General features: G+C 46.4%; 1 protein-coding gene across 1 annotated transcript; it reads right to left on the bottom strand.

Annotated features, from left to right (window-relative positions):
* Positions 1–4,965: 4,965 nt before the first annotated feature.
* On the bottom strand, positions 4,966–7,853 carry LOC143768367 (forkhead box protein I1c-like). Its single transcript, XM_077257051.1, has 2 exons — positions 7,225–7,853; positions 4,966–5,999 (listed from the first exon to the last, which is right to left on the bottom strand). Exons 1-2 carry the CDS (start codon positions 7,790–7,792, stop codon positions 5,557–5,559), a joined length of 1,011 nt encoding a protein of 336 aa, XP_077113166.1. The 5' UTR covers positions 7,793–7,853; the 3' UTR covers positions 4,966–5,556.
* Between the last annotated feature and the right edge of the window lie 14,780 nt (positions 7,854–22,633).

The raw sequence follows: 22,633 nt of genomic DNA, 5'->3' as shown, positions 1-22,633 counted from the left end.
TGACGTTCAATTGAAAGCTGTAAACGCTGTCCCAGACCCCGATACCTCATGCCTGGCTGATTGCTGCAGTTCTATGCAACAATTCGTACTGTGGGTGAATTGAGGCCTCTTTCCTAGTGGTCTGTCCCTCATTTGATGTGTTTTGGCAGCATTTGGGGCCATTATAAGGTGTTGTGCCTGCGTTTGTTTTTGCCTCCTATTGACTTGAATGGCGTTTGGTTATGTTCGGCGAATATTTAACGCATTAAATCGGCAAAAATTGCAAATTCAGAGATCGTAATCAGAACCGAACATTGAAATATTCGCTCATCTCTAGTCCTATGTCATCTCATGTGAGAGAATTGGGCAGATTAGGTGAATGACACTCGGATCAAACTTGGTCAGCAGCGTTTGATCGAGTGTCAGTTTATGTTGATCCAATTCTTTCGCATGAGAATTGTATTGCAGGTGTGGAAAAGACAGAAAACTTAATTTCTCAATCTTCTCCATTTTCTTTGCCTGCGTAAATCGGACTGCACTCAGATAGCATCAGAGTGCAGTCTGATGTTTTACAAATACCCATAGACTTGTATGGGTGTGCATGGGCCAATTATCGGATACAATGGCAGCATGCTGCGTTTCGGCATCAGAAAAAAGCTCTAGTCCGCACTGCCCTATAGTATAACATTGGGCCCAAGTTTTATTTGATAAACCATCGCAAAGCACTAGGCCGTGTTATACGCCAGTGCAAACGAGCCCTTAAGAAAATCTCATATTAATAAATTGTCCCCAGTGTACCATCTAGATGTTTTCCTGTCAACTCTGAGATGAAAAATTGCCGAGCGGCGTCGGTCAGATTCAAATCCTATTTTGTCCTTTTTAGGCTACTTTCACACTAGCGTCGTGCACTGCACGTCGCAATGAGACGTTGCAGCGCACTGACGCATACTGTGCAAGCGCCGCACAACGGGTGCAGCGGATGCTGTTTTTCAACGCATCCGCTGCCCCATTGTGAGGTGCGGGGAGGCGGGGGCAGAGTTCTGGCCGCGCATGCGTGGTCGGAAAAGACGGGAACGACGCACCCAAAAACTTTACAAGTGATGTTTTTTGGTGGCGACGGTCCGACGCAACCGTCGCACGTGCAAGTCAATGGAGAAAAAACGCATCCTGCAAGCACTTTTGCAAGATGCGTTTTTTCTCCAAAACGACGCATAGCGACGTGCAGTGCACGACGCTAGTGTGAAAGTAGCCTTATGCAGCACATGGATGTGACTTTTGAAAATACTTCGATATTTCTGTGTGTATGAGGTAGTGTGAAAACACTTTGGCCCGATTCATCAGTGTCATTTCTTCACTTTTCTGAAATCATTTTCTTCTTTTTAGTGGCTTTAGTATTTGCACCTTATTCTACATACATTTTTCTTTAAAATTTTCTTTTTTAAATTTTTCTTCCACAACTTTGCTTATCCTGATAACTTAGACAAATTAATGGAATGCCACTGTAACATTTTTTTTTTTTTTGCAGGGGTGGAAGGGGGGCGCACAATTTTTTTAGGGGACAGAACAATCACTAGTACAATTTGTTCCCCAAAAACAGTATCATGTTATCGTCAGAACATCACTTGTTCACATGGGGCAATGTGCTGGCGATTATTGTCCCAGCATAAACAATCCAGTGTTGCTCATTTATCAGGCGATAAATGTCATATTTACATGGGCGGATAATCAAAAATGATTATTAGGGTGCGGTCAGACGGCCGAAGAAATCTGTCATCCGCGAGAATCGGGCCAATTATGCGAATGATGCCCTGATCAAACTCTGGAAAAAGTTTGATCATTGTATCAACTCAGTGTGATCCGATTCTCTCAGAGAAGAAGATGGAGAACCCCATTTCTCGGTTTTCTCCATTCTGCGAGTCCGCGGAGATCGCACTGCACTCAGATGTTTTCCACACACCCTTAGACTTGAATAGGTCACTGTCTTGATTTCAAAGTGAAGAAAAAAAGTCATCAGCATTCACTCATTGAATAACATTGGTCCGAGTGCTACTCGATTAAAAAAAAAAAAAAAATCAATAAAAAAAAAATCAGATAACATTCGTCCGACGTATATGCGGTTGTGAGCGAGCCCTTACTATGAAAAAAAGAAAAATCAATTAAAAATACATAAAGGATCAAATCACCCTTTTCCCCAGTTAAAATTAAAGAGAATACGAGAAAAAAAAGCAAAAAACGTGGTGACATTCAGAAAAGTTTGATCAACTTCTAAAATTAATCGGTAAATCAAAAAAAAATTAAAGGACAAAATTATGTTTTTTGGTCACAGCAATACCACAAAAAATGCTGTAACAAGCTGTATCAAAACATTTGTCCTAACTTGTTAATCATAAAAACATTTTCTTGCCTCACAAAAAAAACAAAAAACAAAACAAGCCAGCTCTAGCAAAAGAAACATTAAAACATTATGGGTCTCGGAAGATTGTGAAACAAAACCTAAGTTTGTTTTTTATCTTTAAAAAAAATAAAAAAATTTTCACTCCTAAAATAAAAAATCTGGACATGTCTGGTATTGCCATAATCGTACTGATAGTGAAAAAATGGACATGTCAGCATATTTTGCCTGCGGACACACAGTCCATGGAATTACACTGATATGTGCACAGACCCATTCACTATTGCACAGGCACCGCCATCTTGGAGGAGGAATTTATATATATATATTTTTTTATATCTAGCAAGGTGGCAATGCCTGCACAGTAGCAGCTATCATATCACCTCTATATATACAGATACCCGCTACTGCGCCTTTTCTGGGGCAGCTCAGAGCTGATGTTTTTAGCCTGGGGTGGAAGGGGAAGAGGAGGCAGCATCCATGGCCCCTTCCTAGGCTATTAACATGAGTCCGCAGGTGTCTGCAAAGCCTTTGCAGTTTTTTGTTTTTTTTAGGGTCCCCCATTTTAATAGCCAGTGAAGGCTAAAATGATATATTTTAATAGCCTGGGAAGCTAAATGGGTATTACCCCCTTCCCAGGCTATAAACATCAACTCCCATCCATCGGCTTTCCCTCTGCTGGTTACGAAAATTGTGCTGGAGCCCAGGCCATTTTTTTCTGAAAAATAATCTACTAATTACATGTACATTAAGCTGCTCACACTGTACTAATTGTATTTGTCACTGACATCTATCTATTCTATTTGTATTTACGGTGTGTAATCCATCTCTTCACACACCATCTCTCACTCACACACACACTACCCTGGCAGTGTGATTTTACAGTAGCAGCACATGAACTGCCAGCTTTACAAAGGATCTAGAGGTATGGTTCTACAGGAAGTATGGTAGTTTTTTCTCTCTGGGGGGCACTCAGTCCAGTGTGAACTCACCCTTATAAGAGTGGAGCGTAGTCACACTTGTAGGTTATTGATTTATAGGATTTAAAACTTTTTTACTTTTATTGAAGTTTGTACAGGTAGAGCTGAAATAATTGCATTTGTAGATTTAAATAAAAAGGTTTATATATCGATTAGCCCTCTATTATATATCAATAGTTCAATACCCTAATTTTTTTTATTATTTTAGAAAAACAGATGTGGATTGAGTTACCAGTAAAGCAAATATAGTTTATTAAATTACTGGCATAGATCAAACCATAGTTTTTCTGAAGATAGAATATAATTTTTCATAAAAATAGACAGGCAGGGTGGAAACTTCCTAATGTCCCCCTATAGGGCCTAACTTTCTAGTAAAGACTCAGGCCCGAGCTTCCAGATTGTGGGATCCTACAACCCTCCACAGTAAAACAGCATGAGATTTCACTGTTGCACTATCCCAGAATGTCCACATCTTTAAGCAATCAATGATACCTCCAAGGATGGTCACGACTTCGTAAACTATGTGCAAAAAGTTAAATCTTCACTGCAACAGGGGCCGGTGGGTTGTGTGATCCCACCCTGAATGGTGAGGGTTCCCACAACCCAGAAGTATAGGCTTAATGTTTGGTAAAAAAAAGTCAGGGGGCAATAGGCCTGTTTCAGACGTTAGTGTGTCCAGTACATGTGGCGACAGTTTTAAAGTGAATGGGTCTGTGCACATATTAGCGTGTGTGTGGGTTTATATATCTCAGCAGTACAGGCCACAAAACCTCCCACACACAAGCAGACTGACGACATCTGTGTGTCATCAGTACCACATGTACTGGCGGCTGGGAAGCAGCTGTACTGTTAGCGCTGTTCAGATGGCACATCATTGTCCCCTGCTCTGCAGCAATCAGCGAGAGCAGGGGAGAATGATGAGAGCAGTTGTAGGAGGGTGGTTCTGTTATGTACAGTAAGGATCACGCTGTTACTTTAAGAGACTGCACCCCCTTGTCTGATGTGATGGAATGTTCTGCTTCTCCCCTGCAATAGACTGTATGAATGGACTGGACAGTGCAGATGGCAGGGGTGGAGCCTGAACTGTGTGTGTGAGCTGAGGCTGCTACAGAGAGAACTTTGTGCTGATAGCTGCAAGAGAGTAGAACTGTGTCCTGATATAGCTGCAAGAGAGGACCCCTGGCCTTTAACAGGGGAACCCAAGCAGGTTTTAGATTATATTGCAGGCGGCGGCTTATGAATACACCTTCCCCCCCCAATCAGCCGCCACCTGCTCTCACTGTTCTTGGCAGCAGCAGGTGTTGGCTGATGGGAGTAATAGTCTCACTGTTATTAGTTGAATGCAACTCTGAACATTTTGCCTTGCTTGTGCTGACCTCCGGCAGAGCAGGGGAGAATGACTAGAGCGGTCTTCAGCACCCGGCACTGGGGGAACAGCGCTAACTGTACCGCTGCTGGCACATGTTTGCCACAAGTAACACATCTGGTACTGGTTTTTACAGTACTGTAAATATCAGGATGTGTGAAGCAGGCCTTAGAGTGTTTTGTGTACGTTTGTGTGACATTTAGAGATGGATAGAGCATGCATCACTTCAATTAAGGACAAAACACAAATTCATTAAGAAAATTCTACCTTTATCTTCCATAAAGTGCCAACAATGACTACAAGGTATAAAAACACAGTTTCCTCTCATAGCAAAGAACTAAAAATACATAAAAAAAAATTATAAAAAAAACCCAGCAAGTTTTATTTCTTGCAGAAATGCCATGATAGCAAAGTGATGGCACATTGTCCATGACTAGGAATGTGCTCACAGGTTGTCCTGGGTAGCGTAAACCTTGCAGAGACAATTAGGATGTTTAAAATAATATACAAAAGCTATATTACATCAGTAAGCAGGACTACTACATAATTAGAGTCCCCATTATAGAAATCACTAATCAGAACGTTGACACCAGTTGGCCCTGCACAACAAGTTTATGCCTGGTGGACCATACAACAAACATGTCTGCAGATGGGCTAAACTCATGAATGTACAGTAATAGCCAGAAAAGAGGAGCTTCTGAACAAGTGTCTCATTCTTTTCCCCGCAAAGAGGAATTGGAGGCAAATTAGACAATTTAGCAGTACATGGGTTCAGTCCATTGATTTAAATAAAAGTACACTGAAAGAAACAGGTTAAAAAAGTTAAAATAAATTCCTCATCACACCACGGCCTCCTGGTTATAAAACATTGGTTCACATGTAGAGGCTTGATGAGAGATGAGCACTGGCTCCTCCAATTGGTTGGGCAACGCGAAGGTTTGAGGTAGGTTGACTTGAAAGGTAAATTCTCCAGGCAGCGAGGAGTTGTGGTGGTCATCAGTGGAAGAGAGTTTGTAGAATGAGAAGTCCTCATTGAGCCAAGCGGACGCCTCATTACTCCCCATCCCAGAGGATGTGAAGTCAGTAGTGCTCGTATCCAAAGGTGGAGAAGACTTAATTTTACCATCTGAAGACCCTAGGAGCCTGCCACACTTCAGGAACTTCCCATTATCTGTATTCTTAGAGGGTTTATGCCCTTTGCTCCTTCTCTGCTTTTGGAAACAACCATTATCATTTAATCTCTTATCACAGTTTGGATCTAAAGTCCAGTAAGTCCCTTTCCCTGTGGAAACAGAAATGATGAAAATTATAAAATAAACTTTGTGAGAAAAACATTAAGTTTCTATGAAGAGATTCCCACCACACCAGCAAGAAGGTTTCAAAAACATTTATTGGGAGAGGAGAGTAGAAACCCTACCACGCATTTTTATTTATTTTTATTTTTTTTAACCACTGTAAAAAAAAGGATGAACAATACTGAAGTTTGTCATTACAGGCACTGGGATTTTTCTCGAGATTAAAGGAGGTTCTTACATTTCTCACCTGCAGTCTGGTATCTACAGAACAGGCAACGACTGACTATTGGGACCCACAGTGGCCACTGGAATTGAGGTCCCAATATTCTGACTACATGCGACTGGCCTCGCTCAATGCACTTGTATTAGGAAAGGCTGCACACATCTAGTCAGCATGTGACCGCATGCCATATATTTTCCCATAGAGGTGACGCTTCATGGCTTGTCAAGACATTGCATCTATGGCAGAATAAATGGAACTTTTTTTTTTTTTTTAGTCCCCCCCCCCTCTTCACCTGAACTAGATGGTGTCTCGTCTATTGAGTCTTCAGTTTCATTGTCCATGTAATATATTTGATCTTTCCTTTCCTGCAGTGGCGCTGCAGAGCAATGTAACATACCAATGCGGACCTCCCTGTCAAAGCTCAACATACGGAAAGGCACTACGTCTCCCAGGGTGTGTAATGGATGTAGTTTCATCTGTTAAGAGTAGCATTTTTATTTACTGAAGTTTACACAACCTGGAATGTTCTCATTCATTGACAAGCAATTTTATTTATTTAGTTTTTTAAATTAAAATTGAACCATTAACTTATACGTTTGAACTTTCTTAGTATAATGGAATTAGAGGGAAAAACAACATTTATAAGTGATACAATTGGCCCTGATTCAAAATAGTTGTCTTTTGCACAAAAAAATAACCCCAGTAATAAATATTTGAATATCAAAATTAAAAGATTTTTTTTTTTTGCTTTTAACACTTGCCTAGAGTTAAAAAAAAAAAAAAAAAAAGTGTATAGGTCTTATGGCTGTCAGTTAGCAAAAATAAATTTTTATATTCCATTACAATTGCACAAAATTAAAAAAAAAAAATTGCAAACGATGAATTGACTGAAAACTTAGATAATGAAAACCATGCTCTGGAAGCATAAATTCACATACACACTCCAAGACACTTCTAACCAATGCTGCGGACCCTAAAGGACCTCTCACCTGGATCGTGGTCATCCCTGGCCACCTTCTTGAAGCACTTATTAATGGACAAGGTGTGTTTGATGGACTTCTGCCAACTGTCTCCGTTCTTCTGATAGAAGGGGAACTTGTTAATCACATAGTTGCAGATCTGACGGAGTCTCAGCTTCTTCTCGGGTGCATTCTGAAGAGCCATGGCTATTAAAGCGGAGTATGAGAAAGGCGGTCGAACCTTTTGAATTGTGTCATTATAGCTTAAATACGTCAACGAGGGCTCCTCTGACATTGCATAACCAGCAGGAGTCAAAACTTGGGCTTGGTTATTGTCATATCCACTAGGCAAATATCCAGAGATATTCCCATTGAGGTATGAAGGATTACTGGCCAAGCCACCAAACTTCCAATATGAGTTGGTATTTGCCCATGTATCATCTGTTACACCATACTCTGAAGCCAGTCTCTGAGAATGGTGTAGGTTCTGCTGATGTACATTAAAATGGTCTCCAGCGTTGACCACCGGATCCTCAAAATCCTGTGCATAGTGGTATCCTCGCTGGGAACAAGATGCATGCTGCCCAAACATATCCATACTAATTCCTAGGTGCTGCTTGCTCGGGAAAGAGCTCAAGACTTGTCCTCAGACTCTTAATGAGCTCCATGCTGGGGTTTGCATTGAAATGATGACCTTCTGCACAACTTGCAGGCAATTTCCAATCAAGCTCCAAAGTAGCTGAAAGAGGTTAGGCCGGTTTCACACGTCAGTGGCTCCGGTACGTGAGGTGACAGTTTCCTCCCGTACCGGAGACACTGACACACGTAGACCCATAAAAATCAATGCATCTGTTCAGATGTCATTGATTTTTTGCGGACCGTGTCTCCGTGTGCCAAACACGGAGACATGTCAGTGTTCGTGGGAGCGCACGTATTACACGGACCCAATAGAGTCAATGGGTCCGCGTAAAACACGGACCTCACACGGACATTCTCCGTCTGGGGTCCGTGTGCGTGCAGGAGACAGCGCTACAGTAAGCGCTGTCCCCCCCACATGGTGCTGAAGCCGGTATTCATATCTTCCCTGTAGCAGCGTTTGCTATAGAGAAAATATGAAGAATAGTGTTAAAAATAAAGATCCATGTGTCCGCCGCCCCCCCCCCACCCCCTGTGCGCCCCCCCCGCTGGTCAGAAAATACTTACCCGCTCCCTCGCTCCTTCCTGGTCTGGCCGCGGCTTACTGTATGCGGTCACGTGGGGCCGATCATTTACAATCATGAATAGTCGGCTCCGCCCCTATGGGAGGTGGAGCCACATATTCATGACTGTAAATGATCGGGCCCACGTGACCGCATGCAGGAGAAGCCGCGGCCAGACCAGGAAGGAGCGACAGCCGACGGGGGACCAGGGTAAGTATTTTCTGACCAGCGGGGGGGCGCACAGGGGGTGGGGGGGCGGCGGACACCTAAATCTTTATTTTTAACACTATTCTTCATATTTTCTCTGCAGCAAACGCTACTGCAGAGAGGATATGAATTGCAGCTTCAGCAGCTTCAGCACCATGCAGAGTGGGTACCACACGCTCCGTGTGGTACCCACTCGCCATACGGGCGGCACACGTGTGCCGCACGTATGGCCTCCGTGAGTTCCCAGGCACACGGACACGGATAACTCCGGTACCGATTTATTCCGGTACCGGAATTATCTGGACGTGTGGGACAGCCCTTATACGGTAGTAATGAAGCCGATGCCGTACCTTATTTCCATGCAGTACGTATAGTTCATTCTATACCTGGCTCATCTTTTACTCAGTGCTTTAGAACAGATTCTATTGGACTGAGGGTCATATTACAACGCCCAGTGCACAAATCCATAAAACCCGCACAGTCTACTTGTACGGTTGAGTTCAGACGTTGAGTATTTGATTTTTACAATTTCTGCCTCAAAAGTCTGTACCTATTTTCCACATTTATCCATTCATGTGCGTCTTTTGTTGCGGAAACTCAAAAAAAGTAACACTAGGGATGCAGTTTAACCTCCAGATTTAGTTTTCTCGTTGAAATTAAAGGGTAAAATTTAAACTAAAAAATTGAATTTCTGATATAGAAATTGACATGCTGCAGATAAAAAACACAATTTCTGCACAAACAAAATGCAAGCTGTGGGGGAAACGAAGGTAAAACATATCCACTTTGCTGCTGCTGTAAGAAAATTAGCACCAAATACTCAGTGTGTGAACGCAGCCTACAAGGTCTGCAATTACGGTGTTGACAGAGCTGTCACATTCTGGTCTTCTTCTGGAGTGATTGTTGCGCCGTTCCTCACTGTTATCTCGAAGCCTTTAAACAGAAGTGAATGATTTTTCTTATATGCAAGATATGGACAGATTTTCATCAATGTGCCAGTTTCAGGCCAAATTCCCACATTCAGTATTTTACATCAGTATTTGTAAGCCAAAATCAGAAGTGGAACATTTGGAGAAAAAGTATAATAGAAACACGTCACCACTTCTGATTTTTTCACTCACTCCTGGTTTTAGCTTACAAATACTGATGTAAAATACTGACCAAATACTGAACATGTGCACTAGGCCTTAGAGATGAGCGAATTTGCTCGGGCTTCCTCTTATTTGGCAAGCTATATCGCTTACCAAATAAGCTGGAGAGGGAACCCGGCTTCCGGGATCGCGCCAGCTGATCGGCGCCGCAGCTGCATGTGTCGCTGCTGAGTGACAGTCACATCATATGCATGGAGAGCAAAACACACAGGCTCTCCATGCATGTGCTGTGACTGTCACACAGCCGCCACACATGCAGTTGTGGCGCCGATCACCTGATCGGCCGGCGCAATCCAGGAAGCCAGGTTCCCTCTGCAGCTTATTTGGTAAGCGATATAGCTTGCCAAGTAAGAGGGAACCCGAACATATTCGCTCATCTCTCCTTGGCCTAACAACTAACTCCAAACCTGGAACTGACACACTGGTCTCCAGTAGTGATGAGCGAGTATACTCGTTGCTCTGGTTTTCCTGAGCACGCTCGGGTGACCTCCGAGTATTTATGACTGCTTGGAGATTTAGTTTTTATCGTGGCAGCTGAATGATTTACAGCTACTAGCCTGCTTGATTACATGTGGGGATTCCCTAGCAACCAGGCAACCCCCACATGTACTAAGCCTGGCTAATGGCTGTAAATCATTCAGCTGCCGTGATGAAAACTAAATCTTCGAGCACTAACAAATACTCGGAGGTCACCCGAGTGTGCTAGGGAAAACCCGAGTGATGAGTACACTCGCTCATCACTACTCCAGTACTCCTCCCCAATTATGGGTCAGCCTGTTACCCCTGACTGAGGCTGGCTTCACACGTCCTGATATTTCTGGTACCAGAAAAACTGGTACCGTAGATATCAGTGTCCGTGTGTTCGTTTGTGTACTAGGTGCGGCACACGGTGGCAACCGTGTACCGCATCAGTACCACATGGACAGCCGCCGGGGAAGCAGCGTTACAGTAAGCGCTGTTCCCCTGCATGTGGTGCTGAAGCCGGCTGTCATCCCTTCTCCCCTGTTTGGCCGGCAAGCAGTGCGAGCAAGAGAGAATGAATGAATGACACGCAGCGGGCACAGGCTCGGTAACTAGCGCTGACATCACTGAGTCTGTGCTCGCTCGCCGGCATGAACTCCTGTGACCTCAGGACCATGGGAGAATGTAAGTAATGAGGTCACTGTGACAGAGCTTGAATTGCTGTGACCTCATCACTTGCATTCTCCCACGGTCCTGAGGTCACAGGAGTTCATGTTGGTGATCGAGCACAGACTCAGTGACATCACCGCTAGTTACTGAGTCTTCGCCCACTGCATATCATTCATTCCCCAGTAGTTTACAGCTGGGAGCGTTCGCATTAGCACTGCTCCCAGTTGTAAACTGTACATTCTCCAGATATGGATTATGGCATGGGACTGACTGTACGCCGGACAGGTATGGGTATATTGTTGGTTTTTTATTTTTAAGTTTTTTACAGGAGATCGAGGGCTTTGCTTGGAATAGCAGACTAATAAAGATGACAAAACTATGTATATTGTTTTAGTTCATTAAAAGACTTTTTTCTTACTGTGTGGTGTTTGATTAACCCTTTAAAAACTTTAGGATTAGTAATGGATAGATGACTTATTGACACCTCTCCATTACTAAGCCAGCTTAATGTCACCTTACAATAGGAAGGTGACATTAACCCCTCATTACCCCGCTTGCCACCTCTACAGGGCAAGTGGGAAGAACCGGGCAAAGCTACAGAATTGGCGCATCTAATAGATGCGCCTTTTCTGGGCAGCTGCGGGCTGCTGTTTTTAGGCTGTGAGGGGCCCATATCCATGGCCCCTTACCAGCCTGAGAATAGCAGCCCGCACTTGTGAGTTTTGCTGGGTTGGTTGTAAAATATAGGGGGGACCCCACGTCCGTACAATGGATGACAGCCGGCTTCAGCACCACACGCAGGGGAACAGCGGCTTACAGTAGCGCTGCTTCCCCCATGGCCGTCCGTGCGCACGGAGGCAGTGTACACTTATCCGTGTGCACATGTGTGGCACATTTTGCGGCCTGTGTGTCCGGGAAAAAACGGATATGTCGGTGTGTTTTGCACACGGACACACGGTCAGTCAAATCACGCTGACATGTGCATAGACCCATTCATTTGAATGGGTCTACGTGTGTCAGTGTCTCCGGTACGTGTGAAAACTGTCACTACACGTACCGGAGGCACTGACGGAACAGGAACTCAGAAGGATGAAAACATGTAAGGCCTTCTTCACAGGTCCTGATATTTTTCAGTACTGGAAAAATCCGTGTCCGTGTGTTTCATAGTGTGCCGCATCAGTATCACATGTACCGGCGCCGGAGAAAAGCCGGCACAGTTCACAGTGTTCTCAGGCACTGGGTGCTGAAGACAGCTCACATCATTGTTGCCTGCTTTCCCTGCAATCAGCAAGAGCTGGGGACAATGTTGAGCAATTGCAGCATCTTGGGCAGAAAGAGCAAACGTGTCCAACGAACAAATCTGTAAGCCAGCTACATGGTCGTCACCATCTACCTTATATAGCCACTATAGACTAGATCTATCTGCCTCCTCTGATCTCAGTTTTGGGAAAAGGGTTCTACAGGTTGTCCCTCCCTAATATATGAGTAATTCTCAGTAATTCTCTCATTGGTGCTGTATTGGGTGAAAGAAAAACATGTATATTACTTACTGGTAATGTGTTTTCTCAGAACCCATGACAGCACCCTTATATTCCTTCCCATTACTAAGTTCATCACCTTCTGGTTGGTGGGTTTTTATGTGGTGTACCACTTATGGTGGAAGTTAGAAATAGCTTACATATACACTGTATGTATGTAGGTGTGTTTGTACATTAAATTGGAGGCCCTCTTGTGCTCTTTAATCCACTGATGTGGACAGAAGCGCCGCCCTTTTTATCTTGCAGATTTCCAGTACTTGAAGGGCGGATCCCCTCTCTTGTTGGTGCTCTCATGGGTTCCAAAAAAAACTCACATTACCAGTAAGTAATATACCATATATACTCGTGTATAAGCAGAGTTTTTAAGTACAATTTTTGTGCTGAAAATGCTTCCCTCAGCTTATACACGAGTCATTATTCCAGAAAGACGGTGGGGGAAGGGGAGCAGCGGAGCAGCAGGACACAGAGGCAGAAGCCGGCGGCTGCGGCTAAAGCCTGTGCACACTGCTAAAGAGAAATTAATATTCACTGTGCTAGCAGTGAGTATTCATTTTTCTTATAGTGCACAGATACAGCTGCAGCCGCCAGCTTCCAGCACCCATCCTACTTCCCTTCCCTGCGCGCCCTCACTGAATCTCGTTCCTGCTCTAGCAGCTCTTCCAGATGAGCGATCACATGTCCCCCACTCATTAAGGTAATGAATATTCACCTCACTCCACTCCCATAGACGTGGAGTGAATATTTATTACCTTAATGAGTGGGGGACATGTGATCGCTCATCCGGAAGAGCTGCTAGCTCTGTGTTTTTTTTATAGAAGCCATGCATATGTAAGGTGGCCAGGATGGTAGGCGTGGCAATGAGCTGTAGTGTTCCCTCACCCTAGCGCCTCACAAATTAAACAATATGTCCCTTCTGCCATGTGTGTAATGTGCGCAGCAGGACACTCACATTAGTTGCCGGAGTCCCCTTGTCTTCTGTCACTCCGGCTCCGCATCCACAAGCTCCACAAACCATCTCAGAGACATTGTCCTTTTTCAACAGTTCAACTTTACTTAGCAGTAGAGTTTCCATCAAAAAGCACAGTGTACACAGAGTGGCATCTCTCACGCTTTCCCTGCCTTCCCGGCAACCTCTGTTCCTTCTAGCAGTCCCTGCCTCGCTTCTGGCAATCCCTGCCTCGCTTCTGGCAATCCCTGCCTTGTTTCTGGCACACCCTGCCTCATTTCTGGACAACCTCTGTCCAGTCTGTGCCTTTAGGCCCACCAGCTTCCTACCATTCCCTTGTCCGGTTTCAAAAGGAAAAGGTACCAGGCTCAGCTTCACCTGCCCCGATCATAGACTCCGGATCCTCTTCAGGTTGGTTTCCAACAACCTGGTGACCGCCTGCACCCCACTCAGCCTGGGGCCCCTTCCTGCCTTAGCAGCCTTATCCCCATGGTTAGCAGACTGTCTCTCTTTACTGCTGCATCCTGACTCTAAACCAGGAAGTCCCTCACTACACCCCACTGCTCTGTACTGCACTATTCTATAACTCCTCCCAGTCTGGAAAACCCCTATACTAACTATATCTACTCTAAGACTCTTATTCCCTATCACTAGTGTTCCCCACTAATCCAGTCCCCCTATTGTCCTATGCTAACCCTAATCCTACACACAACACATATCAAATACATTCACATTGCAGTACATAGACATATTAACACTTATAAATGCTCTAGAACCGCACACATTAAATATCCAAAGAGAGGGAAGTATATGACAACCTCCATCGCCTCCTTACATATACAAGGACAGGGATGGGGAGCCATGCATACAGGGACAGGGGATAAGAAGCCATGCATACAAGGACGGGGATAAGGAGCCATGAATACAGGGATGGGGAGCCATGCATACAAGGACAGGGATAAGGAGCCATGCATACAGGGACAGGGGATAAGAAGCCATGCATACAAGGACGGGGATAAGGAGCCATGCATACAAAGATGGGGATAAGGAGCCATGCATACAAAGATGGGGATAAGGAGCCATGCATATGCAGCGCCCCAGAGTCCTGGTCGTTGCAGTACTGATGCTCCGCCGCTAAGGGGGGCTATGGTACGTCTGATGGCACTGAAGGAGTTCACCTGACCAGGTATCACAGACACCAATACACTTCACAGTCTGGCCTCCAGGGGGAGCTAAGGGTGCTATGTATTAGGCCACTCCTCACAATCTGGTAAAACTGGGGGTTAGATAGGAAGTTGGTCAGAAGCTGACTGGGTTGGAACCAGGCAACATCCTGTGGCAGAGGGTGTTGCAGGGGAAGATTCAGGGGGGTCCCTGTCAGGGGTGGGATCCTGACAGAGGCCTAGCGAACAAGAAAGAACGTTAAGGAACCGCGCCTGCACTACATCGCGGCGGTATCTCAAGAAAGGACAAGAAGCGAGGTTTATTGTGGAGAGTGAGAAACGAGATCAAAGCAAAAAGGAGATAACACCAGTAGGAGTTGTGCTGTAAGATCGAGGCAACATCCTATTGAGGCACGTAGCCGGTGGCCAGAACGCCGAGGAAGTATTAGGCTCCAACCAATACTTCAAACAGAGGCAGGACAGTTGATTTTAGGTTGGCTATCTCACCTAAATCACCTAAGCAGACATAGGGGGCAACTGTGGGAGAGGGGCGTCACTAGGGTCCCGGAAGAACTCCAGGCCTTCCCGTCATACGGGTGCGTCCTATCCATATCATCTGGGGGACGGAGAAGAACATCAGAACAGACATAAGTTGTGGGAAATAACATCAGAAACAGACACAACAGTTGTGAGGACTATCCAGTGGTGCTCAGCAGGGAAGTACTACAACACAGGCGCTAGAAGGTAGGCACAGATTTCCACCTGAAAAGGGAACTCTGGAGGTGCCATCGGACCGGCCGGTCTCTTACAGCCCTGTTAACCGTACTCTGGATTGAGGACCTTGAAGCCTTCAGTAAAGAGGTAAAGAGACTGCAACCCTGTGTCCTCGTTATTCATCGCGACCTGTACCACGCACCACCACCTACAACTTTCATTGGACGCCCCTTAGCAGGGTCACGGACCGGGTCTGGCCACCGTGACAACCCCAGAACTGAGACAGAGAGGCCCGGTGCCGAGTGTCCCACGGCCCTGCGTCTGGGGGCGCTCCAAATACAAAGATGGGGATAAGGAGCCATGCATACAGGGATGGGGAGCCATGCATACAAAGATGGGGATAAGGAGCCATGCATACATGGATAAGGAGCCATGCATACAAAGATGGGGATAAGGAGCCATACATACAGGGATAAGGAGCCATGCATACAAAGATGGGGATAAGGAGCCATGCATACAGGGATGGGCAGCCATTCATACAAGGATAGGGATGAGGGGACAATGCATACCCGGCTTATACTTGAATCAATATGTTTTCCCAGTTTTTCGTGGAAAATTTAGGTGCCTCAGCTTATACTGGGTCAACTTATACACGAGTATATAAGGTATGTGTTTTTTCTTGACTACATTGCTTTTTTGAAAATTCCAGCATGTCACTTCTTTCAGCATTTTTTGCAGAGGTTTTTCACCCATAGAAAGCAATGAGTAAGTGCAAAAAAGCAGCAAAAATGCAGCAAAAAACATTGGCATTAGTTTTTCCTGCATTTTTAGTTAGGTATTCTCATTATATAGGTAAGAACTAATCACATGCCTTCACAATAGCTGCATACCTGGATGATTATACACTGTTACTGATGTAAGCACTGACTTGTTGGATCTTCTATTCAGCCTTTTGTTGTTCAAGCTATGAAAGGATTTATTATGACAATCATCTTTCATTTCATGATTAGTATTGCTTGTATACTTGCTGCGTTTATATACGGTATGTTTTTCTTGGAGTGTTACAAATAGTGGACTTGCTATTTTAAGGGGGTCACTGTACTATTATTTATTGATCAGTTGTTTACCTTTATCCCTTATTTTTCCACTTCACTTCATTTTTGCTGGGCATCCCCAATACGGCATTTCTGTTTTTGTCTTTATTTTATGGCTTTTAAATGGATTAAATAAAATTATTAATTTACTTACTTTGCTGGATCTCTTCTTATATCCACATATTTATTTATATGTAGAGTCTGTTCTTCTATAATTGAATGCAAGAACGGAGCAAAGATACTGGACCTGGAGAGGAGGAGCAATGAAGACTGCGGAGAGGTGAGAACTGAAGACATCATGCAACGTGAGTGCGAGTCGGGGACTCAGTCCTGACCTCGTCTTCCAGGGACAGCTCCCCCAAATCAGGACAGTCCTTCAGGATTCAGGACAGTTGGGACACAGCCAAAATTACAGGACTGAGGGAGATCTAGCCACTGAATGCTCAGGAAGGATATAGTCATAGATCCCAACCATCCCAGATTCAGCGGGACTGTCCTGATTTGAGGGATAGGCCCTCCTGTCCCATCCTTTACTACTCACCTCTCTTCGATGTCATTATCGCTCGGTAGCTCCTCCTTGGGGGTAGGGTAACATCTTTGCACTTACATAAACAATCTCTCTTTCTCTGCTCTCTACCAGGAATCAAACCATTAACCTCTAGCTTTGCAAGCACGAGTTCTAGCTATGAGCCACAACCCACATTGATAAAAATAGGAGAGACTCGCGGGAGTTTCTCTCATTGCACTCGCAAGTGTGACCCCGGCCTTAAGAGCAGCTTCTATACTGGGTGCCACAACTGTAGCGCCCCCACTGCCGCAGGGCCGAGGGGTACCAGGTACCGGGCCTCTGAGTCTCTGCTCTGGGGTTGTCACGGTGGCTAGACCAGGTCCGTGACCCTGCTGAGGGGCGCCCAATGAAAGGTGGTGGTATGGTGCTGATGTTATGGTGCGGTGTAGTGCCGGTCGCAGTAAATAACGAGGACACCAGGTTGCAGTCTCTTTACCTCTTTACTGAAGGCTTCTGGGTCCTCAGTCCAGAATACGGTTAACAGGGCTGCGCAAGTCCGGCCGGTCCAATGGCACCTCCAGAGTTCCCTTCGCAGGTGGAAATCTGTGCCTACCTGCTAGCGCTTGTGTGTTGTGGTCCTTCCCTGCTGTGCTTACGGGATAGTACCCCACAACTGTTGTGTCTGTTTCTCGTGTTCCCTCACAACTTGATTCTGATGTTCTTCTACATCCCCCTGATCTAACGGTTAGGACGCACCCGTATGACGGGGAGGCTCGGAGGTTCTTCCTGGGCTCTATCGTCACCCCTCTCCTGTTGTTACCCCCCTGTGTCTTCCTGGGTCTGGGTGAGACAGCCCGCCTGTGACTGACTGTCCTGCCGTAGGTTTGAAGTTTGGTTTGGAGCTCTATACTTCCTCGGCGTTCCAGCCACCGGTTATGCGCCTCAATAGGATGTTGCCTCGATCTTACAGCACGACTCCTACTGGTATTCTCCTAGTTGCGTTGATCTCGTTTCTCACTCAGCACAATAAATCTCCCTTCTTGTCCTTTCTTGGGGTACTGCCGCTATATCGTGCAGGCGCGGTCCCGTAACGTTCTCTCTGGTTGCTAGGCCTCTGTCAGGATCCCACCCCTGTCAGGGACCCCTCCGAATCTTCCCCTACAACACCCTCTGCCACAAGGTGTTGCCTGGTTCCAACCCAGTCAGCTTTCTGTCTAACTTCCTGCCTAACCCCCAGTTTTACCAGACTGTGAGGAGTGGCCTAATAAATAGAACCCTTAGCTCCCCCTGGAGGCCAGACTGTGAAATGTATTGGTGTCTGTGATACCTGGTCAGATGAACTCCTTCAGTGCCATCAGACGTACCATAGCCCCCCTTAGCGGCGGAGCCACAGTACTGCAACGACCAGGACTCTGGGGCGCTGCACTCCCCCCCCCGGATAAATCCAGTACTCCTGGACTGGGAAGAAAACAACAATACATGTCAGCAAAAAGACATACAATTTTGAAAATGCAAGTACAAGTAAACTTTTAACAGAGCTTCCCTTTATGGGAGGTGAGGACACTTGAACGTTACAAACATGGTTAAATACTTTCAATAACAGACTATAAATAACTTCTCTTACCCAACCGGGTATTCTACTAAGTGCAAAATCTTTGAACAATAATTTAACATTGCCTTTAAGGACGTACTCGCTAAATCCACTAAAGACCTTCTTATATCACATATAAGGGTAATTAACTTTTATGCATTCTCCTTCTTTATATATGCAGGTCCGCCTGTCCTAACTGCTCCAGACCTACTGCCTCTCCTTTCTGTTACAGGACCGCCCCTTTCTGCCCGGGCCTACTGTCTTTCCACTACTATACACAGTATAGAACATATCATTTTTCTTTCAGTTCAAGATCACTGAGCCATCTCTACATGGCTCCTAAGAGGACTCACTAACTAACCCCATACGGGTTCACTTCCTGTCCTCGTTCTTTTATCAACATCATTAAACATTTCTTACAATCAACTAGTTAGCTATATATAACTTTCACATGTCAACATTATCAGTACTTTCTTTCAAAACATCATCATTCTTTAAGTGCTTTTGATGAACATCCCCTTTAAGAGGGGACCAAGTCTCTATGAGGTAGTGCAACTTCTCAAGCTGCAAGTCCGTACGCAGCAAGGACTCCAGTGCAGGTTCCAAGAACCGTATCTTCGCAAAGAGTCGTCTTTTATGTAAAACCAGTAGAGAGCACCTTTAAGAAGGTGCAAACTATATACAAGGAGTTTGTATCATGCATTGTTCATGATTCAGCAGTTCTTGATAACTGGTGCAAAAAGTAGAGAACAAACAAAAAGCAATAGGGATCCCGGGTCAACAAAGGGATCCCCTTAAGAGTTAACCCTGGACGGGTTTTAGCAGCAAACAGCAAGAAAACAAACAGTTAACTTATTTACAATCAATAAAGCATTTTTGCTTACTCTGATAGTGGCTGTGCAGGGGGTGGTCTCCTTCCAGGCCTCACCCGGCCAACGGGTCGCATTGGTGCAGCAAGGGCCGGTCCTGGCTCCAGCAGCGACAGGATCCCTCTGCGAGATGCCCTCCTTACTCGTGGGCAAGCGCGACCCAGAGGCACGCGGTGGACCCGGACCTCCTGAGGTTCCACGTGGACGGGCTCCGGCACCTTCCCTGCAGAAGGCTCGTCCTCCGGCGTTCTGGCAGCAGCCTGGAGGGCGACGCACCGCTGGACGCCCCGAGCTATCCAGCAAGTTTCGCAAGCTTCCCTCCGCCACCGGGTGTAGGTCACTGCATCGCCAGGCTCCAGGTCGGAATCGTACCTTCCCCCGCAGGGCTCCACTTCTTCCCGATCCACATGGACCTGCAGTGGCTCCCCGATCTCCTGGATAACTCCCCTTCCTTTCCGGGAGTTAAAGGATATTACTACACCCCAGTGTGACGGTGGAACCTCCTCAACGCTCCTCAGATCGACCTGGGCTGCCGGTTGGTGCCTGTCCCGCCACGCTGTCATCAGGCGCTGCAGGTGCTCCGCCTCCGGCAGGATCCTCAGGCCCTGGGCCTGCAGCTCACACTCCGCCGCGGTCGGGACAAAAGAAGCAGGGGACACCGGAGACAGGCGGACCTCCGTAGGTTGGCCCAGCCGAGCGATCACACGGCCATCGGCTTCCAGGCGGTAGGCTGCCTGCCGGGCCTCGGCTGCAGCCGCACACTCCTCGGACATCGGCCATGGGGGTCGGCCTATCGGTAGCTCCGCAAGGGTCAATTCCCGCAGCGATGGCATGTCCGGGGCTGTGTCGGGTTGTGCAGCCTCTCAATGAGTCGGGTCGGTCCCACGCAGTGCTCCCAGCGTCGCCATTTTCGCTTCCTCTCTGGTGTCCTCTTCCCGCGGTCTCTTTCGTGGGTGGCCCCATCTCCATGGTCTCCATCCTCCAAAGAGAATGAGGAGGCGGACCTCGGCTGCTGACGGACACGTCCTCAGGACACAGAAATATTTAGACTGGGCGGCCATAGTCGTTCGCGCTCTCCAGCTTGTCTACGCCCACTCTACGCCCCTCTTCTTCTCCTGCGCTCTCCTCAGCGCTGTAATGGCGGATTTTGGCGGTAAATGGCAATACACAGTCCTTGCAATAAGTCACAGTTCCAAGTATAATAAATCACAGTTCCAAGGCACACATGACCTGATTCTTCAGGCTTAAGTAGATCCTGTTCGTGACGCCAAGTTGTAGCGCCCCCACTGCCGCAGGGCCGAGGGGTACCCGGTACCGGGCCTCTGAGTCTCTGCTCTGGGGTTCAAATCCAATATAAAAGAGGGACAGCACCATAGCAGTTGTGAAAAAGAAAAAATCACATTTTATTCCACCTCCTGCAACGTTTCGGTCCGCAGACCTTTTTCAAGCATGCTTGAAAAAGGTCTGCGGACCGAAACGTTGCAGGAGGTGGAATAAAATGTGATTTTTTCTTTTTCACAACTGCTATGGTGCTGTCCCTCTTTTATATTGGATTTGGACTTGGATACCGGGATGGATCCCCTGGTAAGGACGTGCACCCCTATATCCACAGAGATATGTATTTCTTAAACTTTATCTATATGGGTGCGGCTAGACTATTAATTATTGGTTTTTGTCTGCTCTGGGGTTGTCACGGTGGCTAGACCCGGTCCGTGACCCTGCTGAGGGGCGCCCAATGAAAGGTGGTGGTATGGTGCTGATGTTATGGTGCGGTGTAGTGCCGGTCGCAGTAAATAACGAGGACACCAGGTTGCAGTCTCTTTACCTCTTTACTGAAGGCTTCTGGGTCCTCAGTCCAGAATACGGTTAACAGGGCTGCGCAAGTCCGGCCGGTCCAATGGCACCTCCAGAGTTCCCTTCGCAGGTGGAAATCTGTGCCTACCTGCTAGCGCTTGTGTGTTGTGGTCCTTCCCTGCTGTGCTTACGGGATAGTACCCCACAACTGTTGTGTCTGTTTCTCGTGTTCCCTCACAACTCGATTCTGATGTTCTTCTACGTCCCCCTGATCTTACGGTTAGGACGCACCCGTATGACGGGGAGGCTCGGAGGTTCTTCCTGGGCTCTATCGTCACCCCTCTCCTGTTGTTACCCCCCTGTGTCTTCCTGGGTCTGGGTGAGACAGCCCGCCTGTGACTGACTGTCCTGCCGTAAGTTTGAAGTTTGGCTTGGAGCTCTATACTTCCTCGGCGTTCCGGCCACCGGTTATGCGCCTCAATAGGATGTTGCCTCGATCTTACAGCACGACTCCTACTGGTATTCTCCTAGTTGCGTTGATCTCGTTTCTCATTCAGCACAATAAATCTCGCTTCTTGTCCTTTCTTGGGGTACCGCCGCTATATCGTGCAGGCGCGGTCCGGTAACGTTCTCTCTGGTTGCTAGGCCTCTGTCAGGATCCCACCCCTGACAGGGACCCCTCCGAATCTTCCCCTACAACACCCTCTGCCACAAGGTGTTGCCTGGTTCCAACCCAGTCAGCTTTCTGTCTAACTTCCTGCCTAACCCCCAGTTTTACCAGACTGTGAGGAGTGGCCTAATAAATAGAACCCTTAGCTCCCCCTGGAGGCCAGACTGTGAAATGTATTGGTGTCTGTGATACCTGGTCAGATGAACTCCTTCAGTGCCATCAGACGTACCATAGCCCCCCTTAGCGGCGGAGCCACAGTACTGCAACGACCAGGACTCTGGGGCGCTCCACAACCACCAATAGTAATTTAAAGGGACAGTACATTAAAAAATAATTGATTAAGTATGTGCACCAACATAAAGATTGCAAACGTTTGACGCTATGCAGCATCTAAGAGTGCGATGTATCATATTATACAGAGATGTAAAAAGATAGTACAATATCACAGAGACTTTAATTTGTGGTATATTTAATGCTATTTAAAGTATAATCCGTTAATATACTTTGCCTTTGTGTATCTAGCGGTCCAGAATTGTCACCTGGGTACATTGCAGGAACAAATACACAAGGACAGAGCAGATGACTCACCAGACTCTTGCTTCTTCTGTTCCTCCAAACTGGTGAAGGGTATAGGACCTTTGACCATGTGACTGATGTCTCCAACCGACAATGAACATAAGGATGAATGACCTCGGAGAGATCAAAACATCCAACACCGCGGAGACACCATCACGTGTTTCTCAATGCAGTGATCCAGAACACTGCCCCCATCCCTTAAGGGAAATATCCATATACATGTAGAAAAGCTGCGGAGACACCATCACGTGTTTCTCAACGCAAGCAATGAATAGCCAGGTCTTTCAC

This window comes from Ranitomeya variabilis, chromosome 4, assembly GCF_051348905.1.
Source record: "Ranitomeya variabilis isolate aRanVar5 chromosome 4, aRanVar5.hap1, whole genome shotgun sequence".
NCBI classification, from domain to species: domain Eukaryota; kingdom Metazoa; phylum Chordata; class Amphibia; order Anura; family Dendrobatidae; genus Ranitomeya; species Ranitomeya variabilis.
Note: the sequence above shows the minus strand (reverse complement) of the source record. Positions and strands in the feature narration are given on the sequence as shown.

Excerpts from the sequence above, each read along its gene's own strand:
- LOC143768367 (XM_077257051.1), bottom strand. The coding sequence starts at position 7,792 with ATGGATATGTTTGGGCAGCATGCATCTTGTTCCCAGCGAGGATACCAC. Across the intron at positions 6,000-7,224 it reads CAGGGATGACCACGATCCAG|GGAAAGGGACTTACTGGACT; the intron begins GTGAGAGGTCCT and ends CTGTTTCCACAG.